The 20,726-nt window shown below is 39.3% G+C and overlaps 1 protein-coding gene across 3 annotated transcripts in view; it reads right to left on the bottom strand.

Moving 5' to 3' along the window:
* Positions 1–3,481: 3,481 nt before the first annotated feature.
* Positions 3,482–20,726, bottom strand: part of zgc:158868 (uncharacterized protein LOC791147 homolog) — a 23,818-nt gene continuing 6,573 nt past the window's right edge. Inside the window, exons 2-7 of one of the 3 annotated variants that reach the window (XM_050072291.1) lie at positions 18,463–18,517; positions 14,425–14,621; positions 13,072–13,129; positions 12,782–12,900; positions 6,705–6,815; positions 3,482–4,022 (exon numbers count right to left, since the gene is read on the bottom strand). In XM_050072291.1, the coding sequence (XP_049928248.1) occupies positions 3,909–4,022; positions 6,705–6,815; positions 12,782–12,900; positions 13,072–13,129; positions 14,425–14,621; positions 18,463–18,517 (654 nt within the window). In that variant the 3' untranslated portion in view covers positions 3,482–3,908. Of the gene's footprint in view, positions 4,023–6,704; positions 6,816–12,781; positions 12,901–13,042; positions 13,130–14,424; positions 14,622–18,462; positions 18,518–20,726 lie in introns of all 3 variants that reach the window. The other 2 variants (XM_050072290.1, XM_050072292.1) reach the window with 2 other exon arrangements.

A 20,726-nucleotide genomic window follows, 5' to 3' on the forward strand; every position in this document is an offset into this window, starting at 1 on the left:
GGGACTTTTTGTACTCTGTGTATGGACTCCAGTAAAAACCAGAGCTCTGGAACCAAAAATCCCTGTTTGTCTCATGCTTTCCATTCCTCCATCATGCTCTGCACCTTCATGCCATTGGTTCATCCTACAGCTACATCTGTCATGTTCCACTGTTTGTTAAGTATTTTATTTTCTCCCTCATGTTTCATGTCTTGTCTTCCTGTTTTATTTTGTGATCACTCACCGCTGTCTCTGTTCCAGGTTCCTGTCTGCCCTGCCCCCTCCCCGTCTGTGTGCACCTGATCCCTGATTGTGTCTCCCGCACCTGTGGCTAATCACTCCCCATCAGCCCTGCATATATTCCCCCTTGTGTCTTATCTCGTTGCCAGTTTGTTGATGCTCTCTGCTCACGTTCCAGTGTTTTTCCTCAGTCATAGTCATAGTCATAGTGTGTTTGATCCTTGCCTGTTTTCGACCTTGCCTTTTTGCCTCACGTCTTGGATACCTCTGCCTGGTTTGTACTGCTTCCTTGTGGACATACCTCTGCCTGGAATAAACCTTGTTTTACTGTTTGTAACCGGTCTGAGTCGTGCATTTGAGCCCTGCCTTTTCTGTGCCAAAGTTCATGACAACATCTGTGTCTCCATTTATTTTGCGACCTGTGAAATAAGCCTGTTGACAGTCAGTTTGTTGGAATATGTATGATGCTGATGAGTTAATGGTTTAATCAGCATGTTGGGTTATCGTCTGATGACATATGATCATAGATCTACAGGGAAGTATTCAGACTTCTCTCCATCCCTTCGTCTTTTTCTGACCATTCATTATTTAACTCAGATGTTATTTGGGGTAATGTTTCATTTTGTGGTACAAAGTTTGTTACGATGACCCTTAATGTCGTCTGATTAACAATTAACATAATTACCAGAGAACACCTATAAAGCCGAGTGATACATGCATAGTTAAAAGTTCCAGTGCTGTTATACTGTATATAAATACTCATGGAATACCTTTTGTCCAATCGGATTGCTCGGTCAGAACTAACTGTTGTATAAAAAAGCTTTTTAGCTAAATGTTGTCTCTAACCTTGGCTGGAAAAAATACATGAGGAAAAACACCTGAAGTCACATTTTGACATTAACATTTTTGGAAGATACCCTCCTGTTTTGTCCAAAGAGAGCAAAGATAAGTTTCACTTTCAGTTCAGTTTTAAAAAGTAAGGTTTTTTTTTGTGTGAAAACACACGTGTTTGGGAAGTACTGGACAAATGTGATTTGGATTACACTGCATGAATTATGTGAGTTTGTAAATGGATGTTTTGATATAGTTTTGCTGTGACGTGGTCCCCAATCAATCAATATGTTCATGTTTTCTGTGGAGGCATGCAAGAAAAACAGTTTTCTTGATGAATACAGACTAATACAGCATGACTAACTCATTTACAAATAGTTATTGTGGGTGAAGTATTCATTTTATTTTTATTTTATTTTATATACTTTATTAATCCCCCTGAGGGGAAATTCAATTTTTTTCACTCTTTTTGTCATTAACACACAGGTCCATCTTAATACTTACATGGCCATATGTGTGTTACTGTGTTGAGAGTTACCTTTGGCTGTAATCATTCCTCCTGTCTATGAGCAAGTTATCTGTAAAGACTCCACTATGACTGATGGTGAAAAGAAGCACAGCCCTGACTCAGCAGTGTGAGTTAGACAAAACAGGAGGGTATCTTCCAAAGTCACAGACGTTGTAGGATTAATTTTTCTCTTTGTGAGGGATACATCCTGGAAGTCCACACACGTTTGTTACCAGAGAACAACATCAGCAGTACACCTACTTACAACTGCTAGAGATAAAATAACTACTTGAATTGTCCAACTCCGTCATGTATACTGCCAGATATTAATACATACTTTCAACATATTGTACCACAGTAGCCAGAACTGTAATATTATTACTTTCAATAACGTTGTTGTAAGCTACTGTTATTACCTGCATCTCTCTCTCTCTCTCTCTCTCTCTCTCTCTCTCTCTCTCTNNCCTGAGGTTTCTACCGTTTTTTTTCCCCGTTAAAGGGGTTTTTTTGGGGAGTTTTTCCTTATCCGCTGCGAGGGTCATAAGGACAGAGGGATGTCGTATGCTGTAAAGCCCTGTGAGGCAAATTGTGATTTGTGATATTGGGCTTTATAAATAAAATTGATTGATTGATGAAGCTCCACATTCACTTCAGCTGAACTTTAGAATGCATTTTTGCACATCTCTTACAATGTAGTCACATCAGGAGGTGGTCAGTTCACAGACAGTATGGACAGCGACAAAGAATTCTTTCAGCATAAATGTGGGCAGTGTGCATATCGCAGTAGGATAGACCTTAGAAATGACCCGTTCAGTGCCACTGAGATTAAATTTCTTTTTTCTTTTTTTTGTCTTATAGCATAAAATGTTTCATGTTCAAACAATATAACTAATCACGCAATAACGTGAAACATTTTTATCACGAAATATCACTTTATATCATTAAACAATCTGTTATAACAATATAAGTCATCATTCTATAATGTGAAATGTTTTATGTTATAACAATAAATTATTGAATATTATAACAAGATAAATAGTGCATTGATATAAAGTAAAATATGTTGTTGAAATATGAAAAAAAATCTTGTTATAACAACAAACTTTCCACGTTATTACCTGAAAGGGCTAATTTTTTTCTTGCGTGACAGCAATACACTTCTGTAGTATTATAGTTAAGTTAGGAATATTTTAGCACAAAGTTAGTGTGTACAAAGGCTGTTGTCACTGTTAATTTAATGAAAAACTTGCTAACACTTTATCTCCCAAATAGAGGGAGCGTACAGTGTGATGGTGAAGTTTAGTGATTACAGTGTTATCCAGAGTAATCTCCACAAGTGGCCTCTAGTGAGCAGTAATAATTAAAGAAGTGACGGTCTGACATTTCAGATTTAAAGGAGATTTCACTGTTTCCACATCAGGACATTTCACAGGTGATTGAATTTGATGTCAATGTGGATTCTCTTGTGTAGGCTGAAGGACTTTGGTGTGACCCTTCTATGAAACATGTCTTCATTCATTCAGAGTCTGTCTGGATGAACCAGCAACCACAATTCAATTCAGCAACATGTTGTATTAGCAACATGAAATTTCTACATCAGTGTATTTTTACAATGTTAAATCTTTTTATGAAGTTAAATCGAAGGCTGACGAAGTGTTTGAGTGTCTTTAACACACATTTGTGACATTTTTACTGGTGTTCAATGAAGTTCAGCGGGGAAAGGCGTGAAACCTTCAACTGGTAAACTGGTTTGTGGGATTTGCTTATACAGTAAACTGGCAGCCATAATGTTTTTTAGCACTCTCTAGGCTTAATTTTGGTTTAATAAATCCTTTAATTTAGAAGTTGAAAAGTTTAATGTGGTTAATTGTTATGATGTGACTTGAGAGGGGTTTAAAGGTGCATCACAAGTGAGAACACACACAGTTTTAGAGTTTTTATTCCTTCACAAAAGTAGACAGTCACCAAGTCAAGGGTCAGGGACAGGTAATATTACTATTGAGTGTAGGTAAATGAATCTGGGCGCTGTTCTTGAGGCCCATAGAGTCAGAACAGAGTTACACTATAATCAAGATTTTGAAGATAAGTTTTGATTTCTGGCATGTTGTGTGCAAGCATTTGTCAAGAAGACCGTAAAGATCTCTATTTGGTATATTTTAATAAGTTTTGTATGTAAAGAAAAATGAAGCAATTTATACAATTTTATACAATGTTGTCCCTGATTGTGTTTAGAGTTTTAAAAATATGGATAATAGAGATTGTACAAAGATGCACCACCAGGTATACTGTCTCTGTTATGTATATACAATAAAGATGAGTGGTAGGCCTGGTGTGAGTGACAGGGTGACTGCTACCAGGGGATTCTGACACCCTCCCAGTCCAGAAGCATCCCACAGTCTTTGTTGCTGAGTGATGACATCAGACTGATCAGGCTTTCTGCGCTTTCCTTGGCAGTCATAGGAGCCTGGGGAGACAAAGCAAACAAGCATAGCTACATTATTCATTTCCTCACCTTTACTTGAGAATCAGGTGAAAACAGGGGCATCACAGTGGGGCAGCCTGTGGAACTAACTACCAAAGGGCTCCAACAGGGAATTCCAAAGCTTATCACGGTAAATATACACGATTATAGAGCCTGCACTATCACCTGCATAGCAGTGAGTAAGGGATAGATTTGTAGGATGTATATTATTCTGCATAAAGGTAATGGTATTTCTGTATATAGGTACTGGCTGTGGTCTCAAGCTGGGATAAAGTACTTTGTAGTATTTCTACTTTATTTCCTCTCTTTGTGTATTATTGTTTGCTCATATGTAAGTAGATTTTGCTATAATATTCATGCATTGAAATTTTGAAGTTTTTAACTTTATACCATGGTTGATACATATTTTTCAACTTCATGATTGATGTAATTGTATTGTTTTTGTATACTCTGATGTGTTTTCTGTTTGAGTCTTGCTTAGAGAAAAAATGAAATTGGTCATGTGACCAGCAAGCATTTAAACACACCTGTGAATGCTCAGGTCAGACCTGAGGTGAACCTGATGACGCTGAACGCGAAACGCGTTGTTCCCTCAAATAAATTATAGCTAGTAAAGTCTATGTCAGTGTGCGGAGGATTTGTTTGTCAAGCTGATTACACACGTTCCTGCTGCATACCAGCACCTGACTACCTGTGGCTGTGCAAGGAGATTTCATTGATTCCAGTATACACGATTATAGGTTGAGTTATAGTGTGTCAATCTTTTTTGTTCGTTTGTTTAAAAAAAAACACAGTAACCAGAGCTTGGAAGACAGTAATACGCCTCTAGATGTGTTTATTGCACTGATGCTGTGATAAAAATCTTTAGCTGATAATGCGGTATGAACAGTTTATTGATGATTTATCTCCCATAGGCAGACGTTTCTCCACAGCACTGTGTTGGTGCTAGGGTCTGGAAGCACATATCGTCATTCTGCTGCCTGGGAATAAACGCTCTGGCTTGTTTGTATTTCTTTAAACCAATCACAAGCATGTTGAGTGCTGCTAAGCCCAGAATGCAGCAACAAAATAGTGTTGGGGGAAGTTGTTTTTGTGGAACATTAGTACATGGTGAGGCGAGCAGTGTCATTAAAGTACCTAATTCTCCTGATAACTCCCCATCCTGAAAATGTGAGGTCAGCATTCTGTTAAGCTCTCTGTAACAGGAGAACTTGTCTTGACAGACTCCTTCAGCCAATCAGTGGTAAAACAACAATGAACACTGGATTTGTAATGGGAAACAATATAGCGACAAATTTACCATCAGGGTAAATGTATTCAACCAGATTATATTTAATTCCCATTCACATGCTGCGCAGAATAATCACAATCCACAGCTCCTTTGCTAAGTCTCTACCCCTCTCTTCTTTTGCCCAGCAGCACTGTGCAGGCACCAGCAAGGCCTGCGGCAGGCGTGGAGCAAGCAATGGGGAGGATGTTGCTGAGCGCAGGCTGTTCTCACAAATCTTTGTGTTTTTCATACGTTCTCCTGATGCGATCACATGACCAATGCCAAAGGAAGCAGTCCCGTGCACTTGTAAGGAGGCAGGTTGGGGTGGTGGTTGGGTCACAAAAAATCGGATTTTCGCCCGGAACTTTCCCCTGGAGTTGCGTGTTTGGATCCGTGTGAACTTTCAGTGAACTTTGAATCATTTTAAAGTACGCCCTCTTCATGTTGAAGACGTAACGTTATTCATCGGGGCACAAATTCATAGCACATTCTATGAGAATATTTTGTTTTCAGGCAGGTGAGGGAAAAAGCTCCACTTTCACAAAGAGAAGTTGCTGCAAAAAGCAAAATATATTGGATTCATGTCAATGAATCTGCAGTAACTGTGAGGACCCCCTAGGGGTCTCCAACCCCCTGTTGAAGACCCAGGGTCTAGATGAAAGTCAGAGGAGCACCAAAGACATCAGTTTCTTCCTCTGGGGACCATGACTGTCTGTGCAAAATGTCACTGCAGTAAGTAGTTGCTGTGATATCTCAGTCAGAACCGAAGGTGAGTTAACTTTATTTACGCTTAGTAGTTTAACCCGGACTCTGAACCCTGAAGCACTTAAGCACTTTACAATCGTACTACACTAAGTACTTTACTTGTGTGTTGTTTTTTTAATTTTGTGTTTTATCTGTGTTTGAATGAATGTCTGTGACATGTGCTGCCTGTAAAACTACCTTCATGCTCCTTTTAAATTGCCCCCCGGGGACGAATAAAGTGTTTTTGAATTGAATTGAATTGAATTAATCTACCACATTAGATCATTTTTTATAGATGTATCATATGTCTTGATTATAAAAGATGAATCTCCAGAGTAACTCGTAACTACAAGCACCAAATAAAGGTGGCTGAGTAGAAGCAGAGAGTAACAACAAATGGAAACACTCAAGCAAAGTACAAGTACCTCAAAATAGTAGCCTATTTCAGCACAGTATTTAAATATGTTAATGTACTTCGTTACCTTCCTCACAGAGTGAGCTGCTCTGTAAAGAGTTGGGCTAGTCCAACCAGACAGCAGGTTCACGTTACTGAATCTGTTATGCTAATGTATTTTAGTTGATACAAACCTGCTGAAACTACCTTCATGTATTTAAAGGGTCTGCAGTATCTAACCTCTCCATCACCTCACCTCCTCTCCTCCCATCTCAGTTCGGACCCAGCCAGGGTGGATTGCTGTCACCAGTATGTTGTAACTCTTGAAGTCCTCAGCTTGACAGCGAGTCAGCATGTTCAGTGCTGCCTGGAGACCAACAACAGATAGGACAGAGGCATTGTTTATACGTATTACACTAATCTTTAGCAAAATTTACCCATGGATACAGGTTTCTGAAGCCATTCACATGAATATGAATTAAAGCAGATGATACTGTGTGTTAATGACTGCACATCTAATTCAACTCTGGTCATACTTATTATTGTATTATTACACATTTGTATGTAGTGCAGTAGCATTCAGTGATACCCCACAATGATGACAGCAGAGTTTATTACAGAGTAGAGTGCTACTTTAAATACCCACCCTCTGCGTGTTAGTGACGGGGCACCCTTTAACGTATCTAAAGCCCTGTTACCACCAAGCAGTATGGTATAGTTCAGCTCAGTTCAGAACCCTTTTTTTCTGTTTCCACTATGAAAAGTTGTGGATGGAACCATACCCAACCGTTACCATTTTTGGTACCCCTTCTGTTGGGGTACCTAGCACACAGATCTGGTACTAAAAGGTGGAGCTATGAACACTGCAGTCTGTTGATTGGTCAGTAGCGGATGGTCACTCTGCTCAGGGCTGAGTTGTGGCTGGTTGGAACAGGCTAACGAGTGTCCCCAGGTGTATGTCATTAGCCCTCAGCAGCGTGAGGGGGTTTCAGGGTACTGTGATCATTTTGGCACTCTTTAATGTTGTTGCACAATTTGACAAACATCTTCCAGCCAGGTTAGATATGGCATCTTAACACCTGCTTGCCAGTAGATCAGAATCTTATTTTTACTCATTCATGCCTATTGATAGACTACAAATTAATTAGTTGGCTTCAAATGAACATATGCACAGTTTGTATAAAATAAAAATTATCTTCATAGTTTAATTTTTAATCAATAATAATGAGAATGAAAGGGTGTCAATGTCTTTAATACATGCGACTAATTAATTTGTAAATCAGCAGTTTTAAATATTGTCCACTGAAGCATTTTTCAATTATGACAGTTGTAATATACTATGCATTTAGTTTATAGGTGTGTGTGTTAAAGACAGCCAGGCCTTTATCATTTGTGCATAATGAATGGTCGGAGACAGTACTAAATGTGCTGGCAGAGTAGGAACAAAGTCAGGTAAGAAAATATAACATTTCTATTAAAACATCCGTATGCACGGTTTAAGCACAGATTCGTGGGTACACATTGTTTGTGAATGAGGCCCAATGTTCTTTATAAAACAAGTGTATCTGTGTGGGAGCAATGCATTCATTACAAGTTATGAGGTTTACTGATTCACTTATTTACCAGTTCACAATGAGTCCTGTCAGTGAAGAGAAATCTATAAAAGTGCATTTTAGCATTACGTTGACAGATAAATCTCAGAGTAAATACTGTATAACTAAACATTTTAATGTATACATTTTTTTAATATATATATATATATATATATATATATATATATATAACTCCAACCGTCACTGCACATCACTGTTTACCTGAGCATTTTAGAATCAATCTACAAAATGTGTACCCAATCATAGGATTAATGGCTCCTTTCCATTGAGGCGTGTCAGTTCAGGGCCCTGGCTGGTACAGGTATGCATGGTTTACTATGATACTGTGGAAGTGGAATGAGGCCAGCATTCTTGTAACAAGCTCTACTCGTTCCTCTCCTGTTTTGTGCTACACGTTAATGTCAGAAAGACATACCTGAGTGCCATCAGCATACTAATCAAAGCTGTGTGTGTGTGGAGAAAATGCTCCAAACAGAGTTTACAGATGGAGAGCAGTAACAGACAAAGGAGAGAGCATTTCCTGCAAAAGGACATTTTAGGAGGATTATCTGTGTAGTCACATACAACTCATCGTAAACACCCTTACAGACACTCCACATAACACCTACAATTTTAAAGGCTCTAAACACACATCAGTGTATTTACTTATTCTGGCTCAGTAAACCTCTGCCCAGGTTGGATGTTATGCAAGGTCACTGGACTCTGTGCTCTCGTAAAAACAAGTTGTCCCGTCCCACCCCAACAGGTGCAACAAAACTAAGAGTCAGGGAGATGTCAGTTAGCACAGCATGTGACAAGAGAAAAAACCTGTGTGGGTGGAGCATGCACAGAGACATTCTAACTAACTAACAATCTTGCCCTTCACACCCAGAGCATGTGGCATATTGGGCCTGACAATGTTGTGTAACATTACTGTGTTTGTCTGTCTTATGGCATGAATAAAACTGGATGCTGTAAAGCGGCACAGAAGGAACTGTGTCCACAGGTCAAAACTGATTGTTTTTTTTTTTCCAAAGTCTCACCTAAATAAAAGCCCCAGTAGGAAAACTTCTTCCTACAGCAACCTCATTAATCCTGTATTTGCTATTTTTTAATGACCCTTGCTATTTTTAGATGACTCCTGTAAAATGTTTTGAAATGTTTTTATTGTATTAGCTAATGTTTCTCTAATTCAGTGCTACATTAAAAAAAATGTGTTTTCTTCTCATAATTAATTTTGTGGGGGGAAAAAACAGCGGGAAACACTGCAAATGATGTAGGTAAAGATTTTGATCCTAAAAACGCTTTTGGTGCTTTGCTTGCAAATATATGGAAGCATCTTGCTGCCACACCATAAAAAAGTGATCAGTATCAGGTAATAACATGAAAACTTTCTTGCAATAATACAACACATAACAAGATATTTCAGGTTATAACAAGAACTGGTCTTGTAAAGGGAGGGGTCAAATGTAGATAGAACCTTCTAATCCTACGAACTCACTTTCTGCTTGGACTTATAAGGTTATATCTTGCAAATCACGAAAAGACACAATCTTTTTCAAGGAATACAAACAGTTTATTTATAATTTGTTTTAAAACATAAATTTTTTGTTGTAACAGAGTGTCTACATGTATGAGACAGTTTCATTTAATGCTTTCTATGATATTTTTACACTTATTTCCTGTTGTGGGACAAGTCTTCCTGATTCAAATAAGCATTGCAGGTTAGGTAAATGCCAGTGATTTTTTTTCAGTGTAGAGGTCAATTTTAGGTAGGAATATGGTTGGTTATAAAACACATTATTCCAGAAACCATTGTTTTAGGTTTTCTTTCAGCTAGACAGCAAGCTGTTAGTGTAATACATCTAACCAGGACTGTACTGCACAGACAGTGGGACAGGTAAAGTATAAGAGTATTCTTCATAGTGTCTGTACATGGGATGTCAGATTCAATTAATTTTGTTAATTTTTACGAAGAAAAAAAAGCAGAATGACACAAAACACAAGAGGCCTCTCCTTTTGGTCTGGTGCTCCATTGACTTGGGTACTGCTTTTAAAAGCTGTTTCCATTTAGAAGTGGATAGAGAATGTTTTGTGAGGTACCATAAATGTATTGCCTTTAATTTCATTCTATGGTAGCTCTGCTGTCAGACGGACAGCTCCTTTAACATGTAGAAACATACTGGCCACCCTCCAGTCTCCACTGGTTAGCTAGCCTTGGATGCTCTGTGCTGCACATCATTCAGGCTAAGGGGGCTAGCTAGTGGCAGCAATCATTCACAATTATCGCTGGTAACCCTGTGGCGGCATGACATAGCTGCGTAAAACATCATGGCCACCCCTGCTATCCCTACAGGTAGCCTTAGGGGCCGTTCAGATGTAGCGTCTTTTGCGCACACAAATCCATTAGTTTCAATGTAGATGCGTGTCAAGCGTGCTAACAACCCAAAGCGACGCCATAGCGGCGCGCATTCGGTGCGACGCACCTGTTTTTTCGTGCGCGTCCGCAGCGCACAGAGATGGAAAAAATGCAACTTTTTCAAATGCAGCAAGCGCACTGCATGTCATGTGATAAGAATTAACCAATCAGCTCCACGGACCTGCTTCTTCCTTTCCGTCCAACGGACTTCACAACATTATGTATCTAATAACACACACTATCTCTCTACCAGCATCTCCCTCTCTCCCTCTCCTCCACACACACACACACACACACACACACACACATGCACACACCTCACCTCCTGATGCTTGCTGGAAATCCATTTAACTTTTTTGTAAACTTTGTAACTTTTTTACTCCCCCTGTGAGTGACAGGGGTTTTTGGTTGCTTAGTAACGGCAGGCGCGACAGTAGCGCAACCTCCGAAGCGCCTTGGATAAAAGGATGGAAACGGCACAGCTGCCGTTTTCCACACGCTTTTAGACGCTACAGCTGAACGGGGCCTTACTGAGTAAGCAGCTGATTTCGAGCCGAAAAACCTCTGTAGGATTTTTTAAATGTTAGCACCACTAGCTGTGCTGCACTTCCAACGGTGCTAACAGAGTTAACAGTAGTAACAGAGCTAAGGGTGTTTGCTGCTCAAAATGAAGCTGCTTACTCACCACGTCTACCTGAGGGGAGACAATGGGAGGCCATGATGTTTCTACAGCAACACTGTTGGGTCTGGGACAGCATTACTAGCAGGAATCACTGAATGAGCAGCTGTGAGCTAAATCCCACCAGACATAGCTGGTGCACAGTGCAGAGCACAAGGCTAGCTAACCAGTGGAGGCTGGTGGGTAGGGCTTTGATTTATATCAGCACTGACACATAACAAAGAATTGGAACCTGATTGGTTGTCTTGTGTGCTTTCTCAGTGCTGATTGACTCACAGATAGAACCTTGTAGAACCAAGTTAGAGTTTGATTTCGGAGATAGAACCTTTTTGTTTTCTAAATAAAAATTCCAAAAATGCATATAACTTTAAAGAAGTTTAATAACTTGTCACAGAATATAATAGGAATGTATGAATAACTCAATTTTGACAGAAATGTAACTTATAATTCCAAGGTGACAAAATAATGTATTATATAATGTCATATTATGTCATGTTATTATATATAATATGACATCAGAAAACTTTTGACTTTTGCATCGGGGAGATGTTCAATTTTGGTTGGAATGAAAATCAGGTTAACAATATTATATATGACTTATGAAGTTTTGTAGACGTTAGGTTTTGTGCTCCTTACTGTACAACTAAATGTCAGTATGCTACATCAAGATAGCGTTAGCTAAGATGTTTGGTTACTTGTCAACACAACTTAAAACCAATAAAGCATCATCCGTCATCAGCTTTCTATGTGAAATTGACATTGGTATTTGACATCCTGAAATTGAAAGTCTGTGTCAGTCTTCATTCCCTCCCTTCCTTCAGCCACACTCTCACTTCCCTTCCTTTTACCATATGCCCTCAGACTTCCCATCAGATCCAGCCACTCTTTCCTGCAGTAACCTCTCTCCCTTTGCTTAACCTGACCTTTCCTGCCCACCTGCTCAAATGTTTCCACTTTTCCTCATCAGCCCTGCAGTGCATATACCAGCTTTTTTCTCTAGAAGGCCTTTCCTTTCTGCCTTCACTTTCTGCATTTGGGTCCCTCCCTTGTCCTGAACTCCCCCTACATCAAAATTATATGATCTGACAGGTGATATTCATTTCTTTCTTCTTTTCCCAAGAACAAATTCAGGAAATTTCTTGAAATTTGGCACAAACATCCACTTGGATTATAGTGATGAACTGATTATTTAGTGGTTGAAGGTCAAAGATCAAGGTCACTGTGATTTCACCAAACATATTTTTGGCCATAACTCAAGAAATCATACAGTACTTATAAAAAAGTAGAGTCAAATCAACAGTGAATGTATCTACTGACAAGTATTTTGTGTGTATCACAACCTAATATATCTTCTTTGTGCCATAGAACTCCATTGGTATTAAGCCACATCAATAAGCCACACTGCTGCACTGGGCGCCCTGTTCCTTTGTTCCTTCATTACCATGAACACAGTGCGTGTGTTCATGGTAATGAAGGAACATGCTTTTTGGGGCATCTGTTTTGGTATGATCTCATGAAACCAAGTTAAAGAGTTAAGTCTTCCAGTAATGATTCTTTCAGATTAAAAAGTGCCATTATTTTAAAATGCTCTATGGTGTATATTAAATATCAAATTGTGTAAACTGTGTGTAATTCAGTGGTACCTTACTGGCCCTATAAGGGTACATCTGTGCTTTAGAAAAGGTTTCTGGCACTTTCTCTATGGATGAGATAATCGTGGAGATGTTGATGATGGCCGACCTTATACAGGACATTTTATCATCTGAGACAGAGAGAGACAAAGAGACTTGCATCATGACACAGGATAATAATAATATCAACTCCAATGTAATACTGGTAATTTGAAACGTGATATAAATAATTGCTCATGTTTTTACATGCATGTGTGTTTGTGTATAAGTTACAGTGATTAAAGCTGTTTCCACTTCATTACCCTGGTCCTTTTCAAGTGAGTCCATCTCTGCGGCTCTCCTGAGGAGTGGAAGGAACACCTGAAGAGAGAGAGGGGATGTGCTGTGTATTTCTGCACAATAAATTCATTTCATGCTGTAACTGATACAAATACTTGTATCATAGTAATTACATCTGAATTTACATACCATATGTATCAACCTTTTCATGATACACACATGTACTTATTTAATATTTTGGGTAAAGTTTCTCATTCCTTTTATTAAATCAGTGTTCAGGTGTAGCTGGTTGGATGTGCTTAGCTGACCACCATCTGTTCCTGTTTGTGTTTTTTGTTTTTTTATGTCTCTGTGCCGGCAACAGCTGCGGCCAGAGGCATTATGTTTTCAGGTTGTCAATCCGTCCTATTCTTGTGAATGCAATATCTCAAGAACACATTGAGGGAATTTCTTCAAATTTGGCACAAACATCTGTTTGGGTGCAAGGGAATTTGGTTGTGCAACTTCAAAGGTCAAGATCACTCTGACCTCACAAAACATGTTTTTTTGGCCTTAACTCAAGAATTTGTATGCTAATTATAACAAATATTTCACACAATTTGGATAAAATGATGAAGTGATAACATTATCCAACATATCCAAAAGGTCAAAGGTCAGCTTCACTGTGACATCATCATGTTGGTAATTGTCATTTTTGTGCTGGTTTATAGTTTCAGCCATTAGTTGCTGTTACATTTCTTGAGACCAGCTGTATTTTCCAGTGAACTTCAGGAAGTATGTGGCATTTTGATTATTAAAAAAAACTAACTAGTACAGCAAGCATCAACTGATAAAAATAATAAGATTGAATATGGATGGCTGAAAATATTGGTGGGCCAGAATATCATAGGTACAGTCATGTCTTTCATGCAGTCATCCGAAGGGCCAGAGGAGATCCTCTGGCGGGCCGATTCCAGCCCGCATGTTCTATGTTTGACACTACTGTACTATAGTGTTACTGTGTGAACAGTGAAAGCTCAGCAGTGATGTAGATACAAGAGCATTGCCAGTCAGTCTTGTGGTCAGATATTGCAAGGAATGTAGCAGCTTCTGCTTTTCATGATCACAACATGGTGATATCGGTTTCTGCCTATGCGCCGACTGCACCTGTGTGTGTGTGTGTGTGTGTGTGTGTGTGTGTGTGTGTGTGGGTGTGTGTGTGTGGTGTGTGTGTNACATTCAGCAGATGGGAGTTGAAATGTGGACAGAGTGTTGGAGGAATGCATCAGTTTCTGCTTTTCATCATCTCAACATGGTGATATCAGTTTCTACCTATGTACCTGCTGCATCTCTGTGTTTATACACTATAAACACAGAGAAGAAAAAGACAAACCAACCTTTCCAATGAGAAATGGTCCAACCACATTGGTTTCGTACACCTCCATCATGTCCTTTTTCCTGGTGGCAGATAACGGTCCCGGTATGGCCGGTTTGGTTATAGCAGCGTTATTGATGAGGAGGTTCAACCCACCGGCCCCGATCTGCTTACTCACAGCCTGGACAGCAGCTGAGATACTGTCCTCATCTGACATGTCTGCAGAAAGACATGCACATACTCAAATGTGAAGGCACACATCACTCAACTACATGCAGAGGAACAAATAGATCTACATATTAATGGTGTCAAAGTCTAAGATGATAAAAGGCTAGGATTGTGTTCTTGGAGATGTGTGTTGATCATTAATATAACCATGAAAATGTTCACTTGCAGATTTAATCAGTCAGATGACCATAACTGACCATAACTGACATAAAATAACATTTTAAAGAAACAGTGTGTAGGATTTAGTAGCATCTAGCGGTGAGGATTGCAACCAGCTGAAACTCCTCCCATGTAACAAGTGTGACCTCCCGGCAAGAATTCCATCAGTGGTCATTTTCAGGAGATGTTTACCGAGAGCAGAATTATCTGCAGAGGTCTTTTCCTCTCCAAAACAAAAGTACTATTCAGACGGGATTATTTTTACATAGGGCTGTGGACTAATGTCAGTTTACCACAGGATGTCTGTAATATAAATGTCTGTCAAAATGTGCTTATCTTTAATGTGAACATGAAAATGTTTTGTAGGTTTACTTAAAACACTTTGTAGATTAAATCAGTTAGGGGACCATAACTGACTCATAACTCAGTGTGTAGGATTGAATGGCATTTCACAGTGAATATTGCAGATTTCACACAGCTAAAACTTCTACCATGTGCCATGCCAACTCTTGAGTTAGAATTCCTTTAGTGTTCATTATTCTGGAGGTTTAAACAAGCGGACATGGTGATGAAAATTGGTAAAAACACTGAATAAAGCAGTCTGACATTAGAAAAATCCTGTTTGTTCCAATGCTGCTTGTTGTGGGAGGGCTGCTAACTACATGGGCTGATGTGAAAAATGTGAATGGCCCCATCTGAAGCCAGTGTTTGGTTTGTCCATTCTGGGCTACTGTAAAAACATGGTGGTGCAACATGGTGATAGGGAGGATGCAATTCCTATGTAGATATGCAGCTGTAGCTGAGATATCATCATCTTCTGAGGTACCTTATTGTGCATTATTACTTGTGGGTAACATGTTGACATAACAAGGATATGTCAGTGTCGTTTGTGCCCACATGATTGAATACACTTATTGTAAGTTGCTTTGGATTAAAGTAAATGTAAAAGTAAAGTAAATTAAAGAAATGTAATGTCATGTATTGTAATGTATTCTACTGTTGCCTGGATTAATCTTTTATTTTGGTATTTGATTCAGATTTGTCAGTACTTTCCTTAATGCTATTTGACAAACTGCCAGTGATTTTCAGCTGAGAATGTTTTTAATATCTGTGGTGAATGACTACATTATGGTGAAGGTATGGTAGTGATTAGGCAACTAAATCGACTTGTTTGAGAAAGAAAAATGGTGGTCATGGTTAAATGATATATTAAGGAGAGGCTGAATGGGAATGGAAACACGCATAGTAGAACATTGTCCGATATAGGAATATGAATTCCTTTACAGAAAAAAAATCAGTGCTGGGGGTGAATACTCACTCTATATGATGACATCATGCTCTATTCTGCTCAGTGGTTTTTGCATTAATCAGTTATTAATCAACCGAAGACATTTATATCTACAGCTCTTGCCATGTTATTTTGACTCAAATTGCTATTGTACAGTGTACATTTCTATTTTTTATTTTTATTTCATGTAGCCTACCTCAAATCATGTTGGACTTTCTGATTATCTGTACTGATTTCTGTCCTTGTGCCCCTCTGGGTATCAATAAAGGCTTATCCCATTACAATAATTTAAACCCATTTTAGAACATACAGTGTTAAGCAAACCTAGACACTAACATACTGTACGTCAGAGCAGCCAGAGCAACTCCATAGGCAAAAATATACAAGCATGAAAACTGAACAGAGAAAGAGAGAGACTGCTGGATGACTACTGGTATGGGACAGGATGTGATCTTTGTACATCAGAATCAATGGCTAATACTTCAGCCAGCTATCACCCACCTGGCCTCTGTACTACTGCAGCGTTGCACTTGTTTTTCTGGTCGGAAACATTGCAAAATGAGGTTGGTTGGATCATGTGTGCTTATTCCATGAGCTTGCACTAAAGCTCATTTTTGACTTACGTATGGAGCCACAAAGCATATTTGAGCCTTATAATGAAGGTATCCAAATTAGCCTATTGACACTACTAATGGCTCAAAATGAGCATTCATTAATATCTTTTACCACAGGGTGGTTCCTCTGCAGTGGGCTATTCATGAATATTTGCTACTTGAATTTTGCAGTCTTGGTGGTGAGAGCAAACAAATCTGTCCACAAAATTTATACTCTCTGTATTCCTTTTTTGAATTTGGAATCCATACTTAGCCTAGCTAGAGAGGCTCAAAATGAACCACCACCATTGAGGTATGGCAAAATTTAGAGGATAAGGTGCAAGGCTGTAGATGTATACCACACATTTTGGTTAAAGAAATTTTAAAACTTTTTTTTTTAGTGTAAAGGCTACACATTTTTATTGGATCATGTAAAATCATCACCTAGAGCAATGTTAAAAATATAACAGCTATTTATTTCCTTTTCTGACAAACCCATAGGGAGACACTGTAGAGGGAATAAAGAGCCACATGTGGTTCTGGAGCCGCAGATTGCCTACCCCTGAACTAGTGTAACATCACCGAGTGTAGGCTGTGATATTCTCTTGTCTAATATCTCTGTGACTGTCATACCCTACGGTCCACCTGCCATATAATGACCTGCTTTGCTTGAGAGAGATGTTTTTACCATCTAATTTCATGTAGAACAATTTACTTTTATTTCTGTCACAGCACAGCGCCGCTCTGATGACACATCGTTCATTAGCAGCTGATCTATAAAATGTTAATAATGCCACTGCAGACACTGCTGGACTTGTTTACAGAGGGTGAGGTTCTTCTTTTATTCTTTGGTAACATTATTGTGAATGGAACCTGCCCACAAATGTAGCCTTATAATGCAATTTAATGCTAAGTGATTATGCAAATGATGAAATCTCGCAAATGTGCATGAACAGGTGGAAGTCATAAAGATGAAACAAGTGATTTACAACAAGTTTGAGCAGTAAAGAGAGTTTGGTGAATGTACTTGCATGAGGCTCAATGCTGGGTTATTATGTCATGCAGTTACAAAGGCTGTAGTGTACAGAGGGTGGATGGACTGATATGCTGGGTAAACGCAGGATCAGCTATTCAGAAGACCTGCTGCTGAGAACTGAACACACAGTTCTTCATGCTGACATTGTAGAACATGCTGTCTGGACTACAAGGACCCACAGACTGGATACCTGCTTCAATTTAACTAGATTTGGTTATACTGTCTAGCTCAATTGTCAATTACAAAACACAGTGGTCTTTTCTGTTTGTTTTTTTGTTTGTTTGTTTGTTTTTAATATTATTTGCCCAAGAAACATGAAGTGACAAAGTACAAATGGGGTCTTGGTCACTTCATGTGATTTGGGTGAATTCCGTAAAGCCACCATTGGAAAGCTAAGTATAAACGCAGCAAAGCAGCACTGAAGACAGATTGCAATTTGATTGTTTGGACCACCTTGTTTGAGAGGCATTGCAGCCAGATGTTGAAAAGTTTTTGATGCATCAATCTCTCCACTATGTCAGTAAGTGGTCTGTGGAAATAGAAATTCACAGGATCTGTTCCCTTTGGTAACAGCAGCTAAAGTTACACTGAAATTACATGGAAGAAACTTGTCATTCAGTCAGTAATCCGTGCAGACAAATTATGTAATTGAGATCGCTAATTTTTTTCTCTCTTAATTATACCTTTGTAGTATCTGAATCCTGTAAATGTATATAAAAGTATCTACAGAGATATATGATGATGTGTTGTGTTTACCTAGTTTGATGATAGTGATCTTTCCAGGATATTGAGTGGTGAGGTCTCTCAGGGCCTGAGGGGAGCAGATATAAAGAGGGAGACATGGATAATGAAAGACAGATAGACAACAAGGGAAGAATGGATAGACAGAGACAGACAGAGAGTAAGTTGTCCATACACAACATTTACAATGATTTGGTCCATGACAGTAAAAACACAAAAAAAACATCAAATTTTACATTTCTTAAATTATGCTCATCTAATGCAAGCAATGATGTTGTGCTGCAGGCAATAAACATATGGTTTTACAGAATACAAACCACATGACTGATCATATTTAATATAGTATGTGTTTACATACACACATACTATGGAAAGAATATCTATAATAATTTGAGACAGCTTCAGAGTTGTTGGAGTGGAAATTTTTTATAGGTAAGTTGTGGAGTGTTTCACAGATAGTGGTCTCCTGGGTGAAAGTCTCCTTCCAACACTGATTTTCTCTCTCTCTTTACACTACCTATTGCATGACATTGTCTAAGGAATTTGTGTGTCCACCACAATTTTAACACATTATGTGCTAACACCACGTAATGTGGTGTTCAGAGGTTGTGGTCATTTCACATACTTATGTGAGACTAGGCTGCTTAGGATACTGCATTACTAACAGATGCATGTTAGGTCTGGCTAACATGCTACATGCTAAAAAATGCTCATGGTGGATCCTCCAGCATGGAGGCATTTCTGCTGTTTTTGACAATAATCCTTAATGTGACTCATTCAGGTCAAAATGATTTTGAATCTGAGGAGCACAGTGGAACAGAGAGGCTGAGTGGACTGGTTATAGTGGGACAGAGAGGCTTGGTGGACTGGCTATAGTGGGACAGAGAGGCTTGGTGGACTGGCTATAGTGGGACAGAGAGGCTGGGTGGACTGGCTATAGTGGGACAGAGAGGCTGGGTGGACTAGCTATAGAGGGATAGAGAGGCTGAGTGGACCGGTTATAGGGGGACAGAGAGGCTGGATGGACTGGTTTCGTTTTGAGAATAAACTTAAGACTCGCAGAATGCTTCTATGATTTAGGCAGGTGAGCGCAACAATTGTCAACAACTGCGTTGCCTAGCAAAAACCATTGTATGTGTGCACAATGGGGTGTGTAAAAACTGTGTAGCTTTTGTTTTGCTTTAAATATGTGTGTTTGTGGCTGTAGTCGCTTTAGATTTTTTTAATGTCATATTAAACATGCCTGTATTGTCTACTTTGGTAATATTTATTCTGCTGTCTCTAAAATGTATAAGGTTATTTAAAGTATGTGGCTTAAAGGCGCTGTATGTAAGAATGTGGCCAAAACGGTTACTGCACTCAAATTCAAAATACTGCTGCGAGTCGTGTCCGCCCCCCCTCCCCTACAGATTCGAGGTTGCTGGACAGCGGCACGCTGGAGACTGATTTGTTTGCCCACGGGCAGCTGCCGTGGCAGGGCTGTGTCGCCGCATCCTTGATCTTCGGTTTTCCAGCGGACCATTCGAGCAAGTCCGGCTTCTCTGTTGCTAACGCTGCTGCTGGGATACAGCTCATGAGGAGCCGGCTGCTAATGCTATGTACCGGGACACTGCTAATGCTGCTTGCCGTGCTGCTGTAGCTCAGTCGTAACTGTAACTGATGCTGAGACTCTACTGACTGCGTGACTGGTAGACGGCGGTGGGTGGCGCTACAGGCCAAAACACAAATTCAAAACATAAACATGATTTGCGAACCGTAAAATATTTTTTTAAATGCGAATATTCTGGCTGTACTATTGTTGTCAGTGAGATCAGTATGTTATATGAACATTATTCCTTAGTCTCTGTGACATATTAGGAGGATTTTACGACTATTTGCTTTAGATTTCTTACATATAGCTCCTTTAAAAAGGTATACTATGCAAGATTTCCCCCCAAAAAACAATATAGACTTATACAGAAGTAATCCCTCTCAGTCATGGTGGGATGCTATCAACCATCACTTATGACCCTCTATAAGTGTATGATGATGTTGTTCTGCAGAAAAATCTGTCCTCAGCCTGTATTTTCTTATTTTTTCCCAGACCACATTTCAGAAAAAACTACAACATTTCACAACTTGTTTTTGTCTTTTGTGAAATGTTGTAGTTTTTATGGAAAAATGTTTGTGTTTTTTTCAAATGTCTTTGTGTTTTTCCAAAATGTTGTGTTTTGACCCTCAGGGCCACCACACAGGAAGCCCCCCCCCCCACCTCCAGCCAATATGCTTGGACCAAAATA

Source organism: Epinephelus moara, chromosome 20 (assembly GCF_006386435.1).
Source record: "Epinephelus moara isolate mb chromosome 20, YSFRI_EMoa_1.0, whole genome shotgun sequence".
In the NCBI taxonomy this organism is placed as follows: Eukaryota; Metazoa; Chordata; class Actinopteri; order Perciformes; family Serranidae; genus Epinephelus; species Epinephelus moara.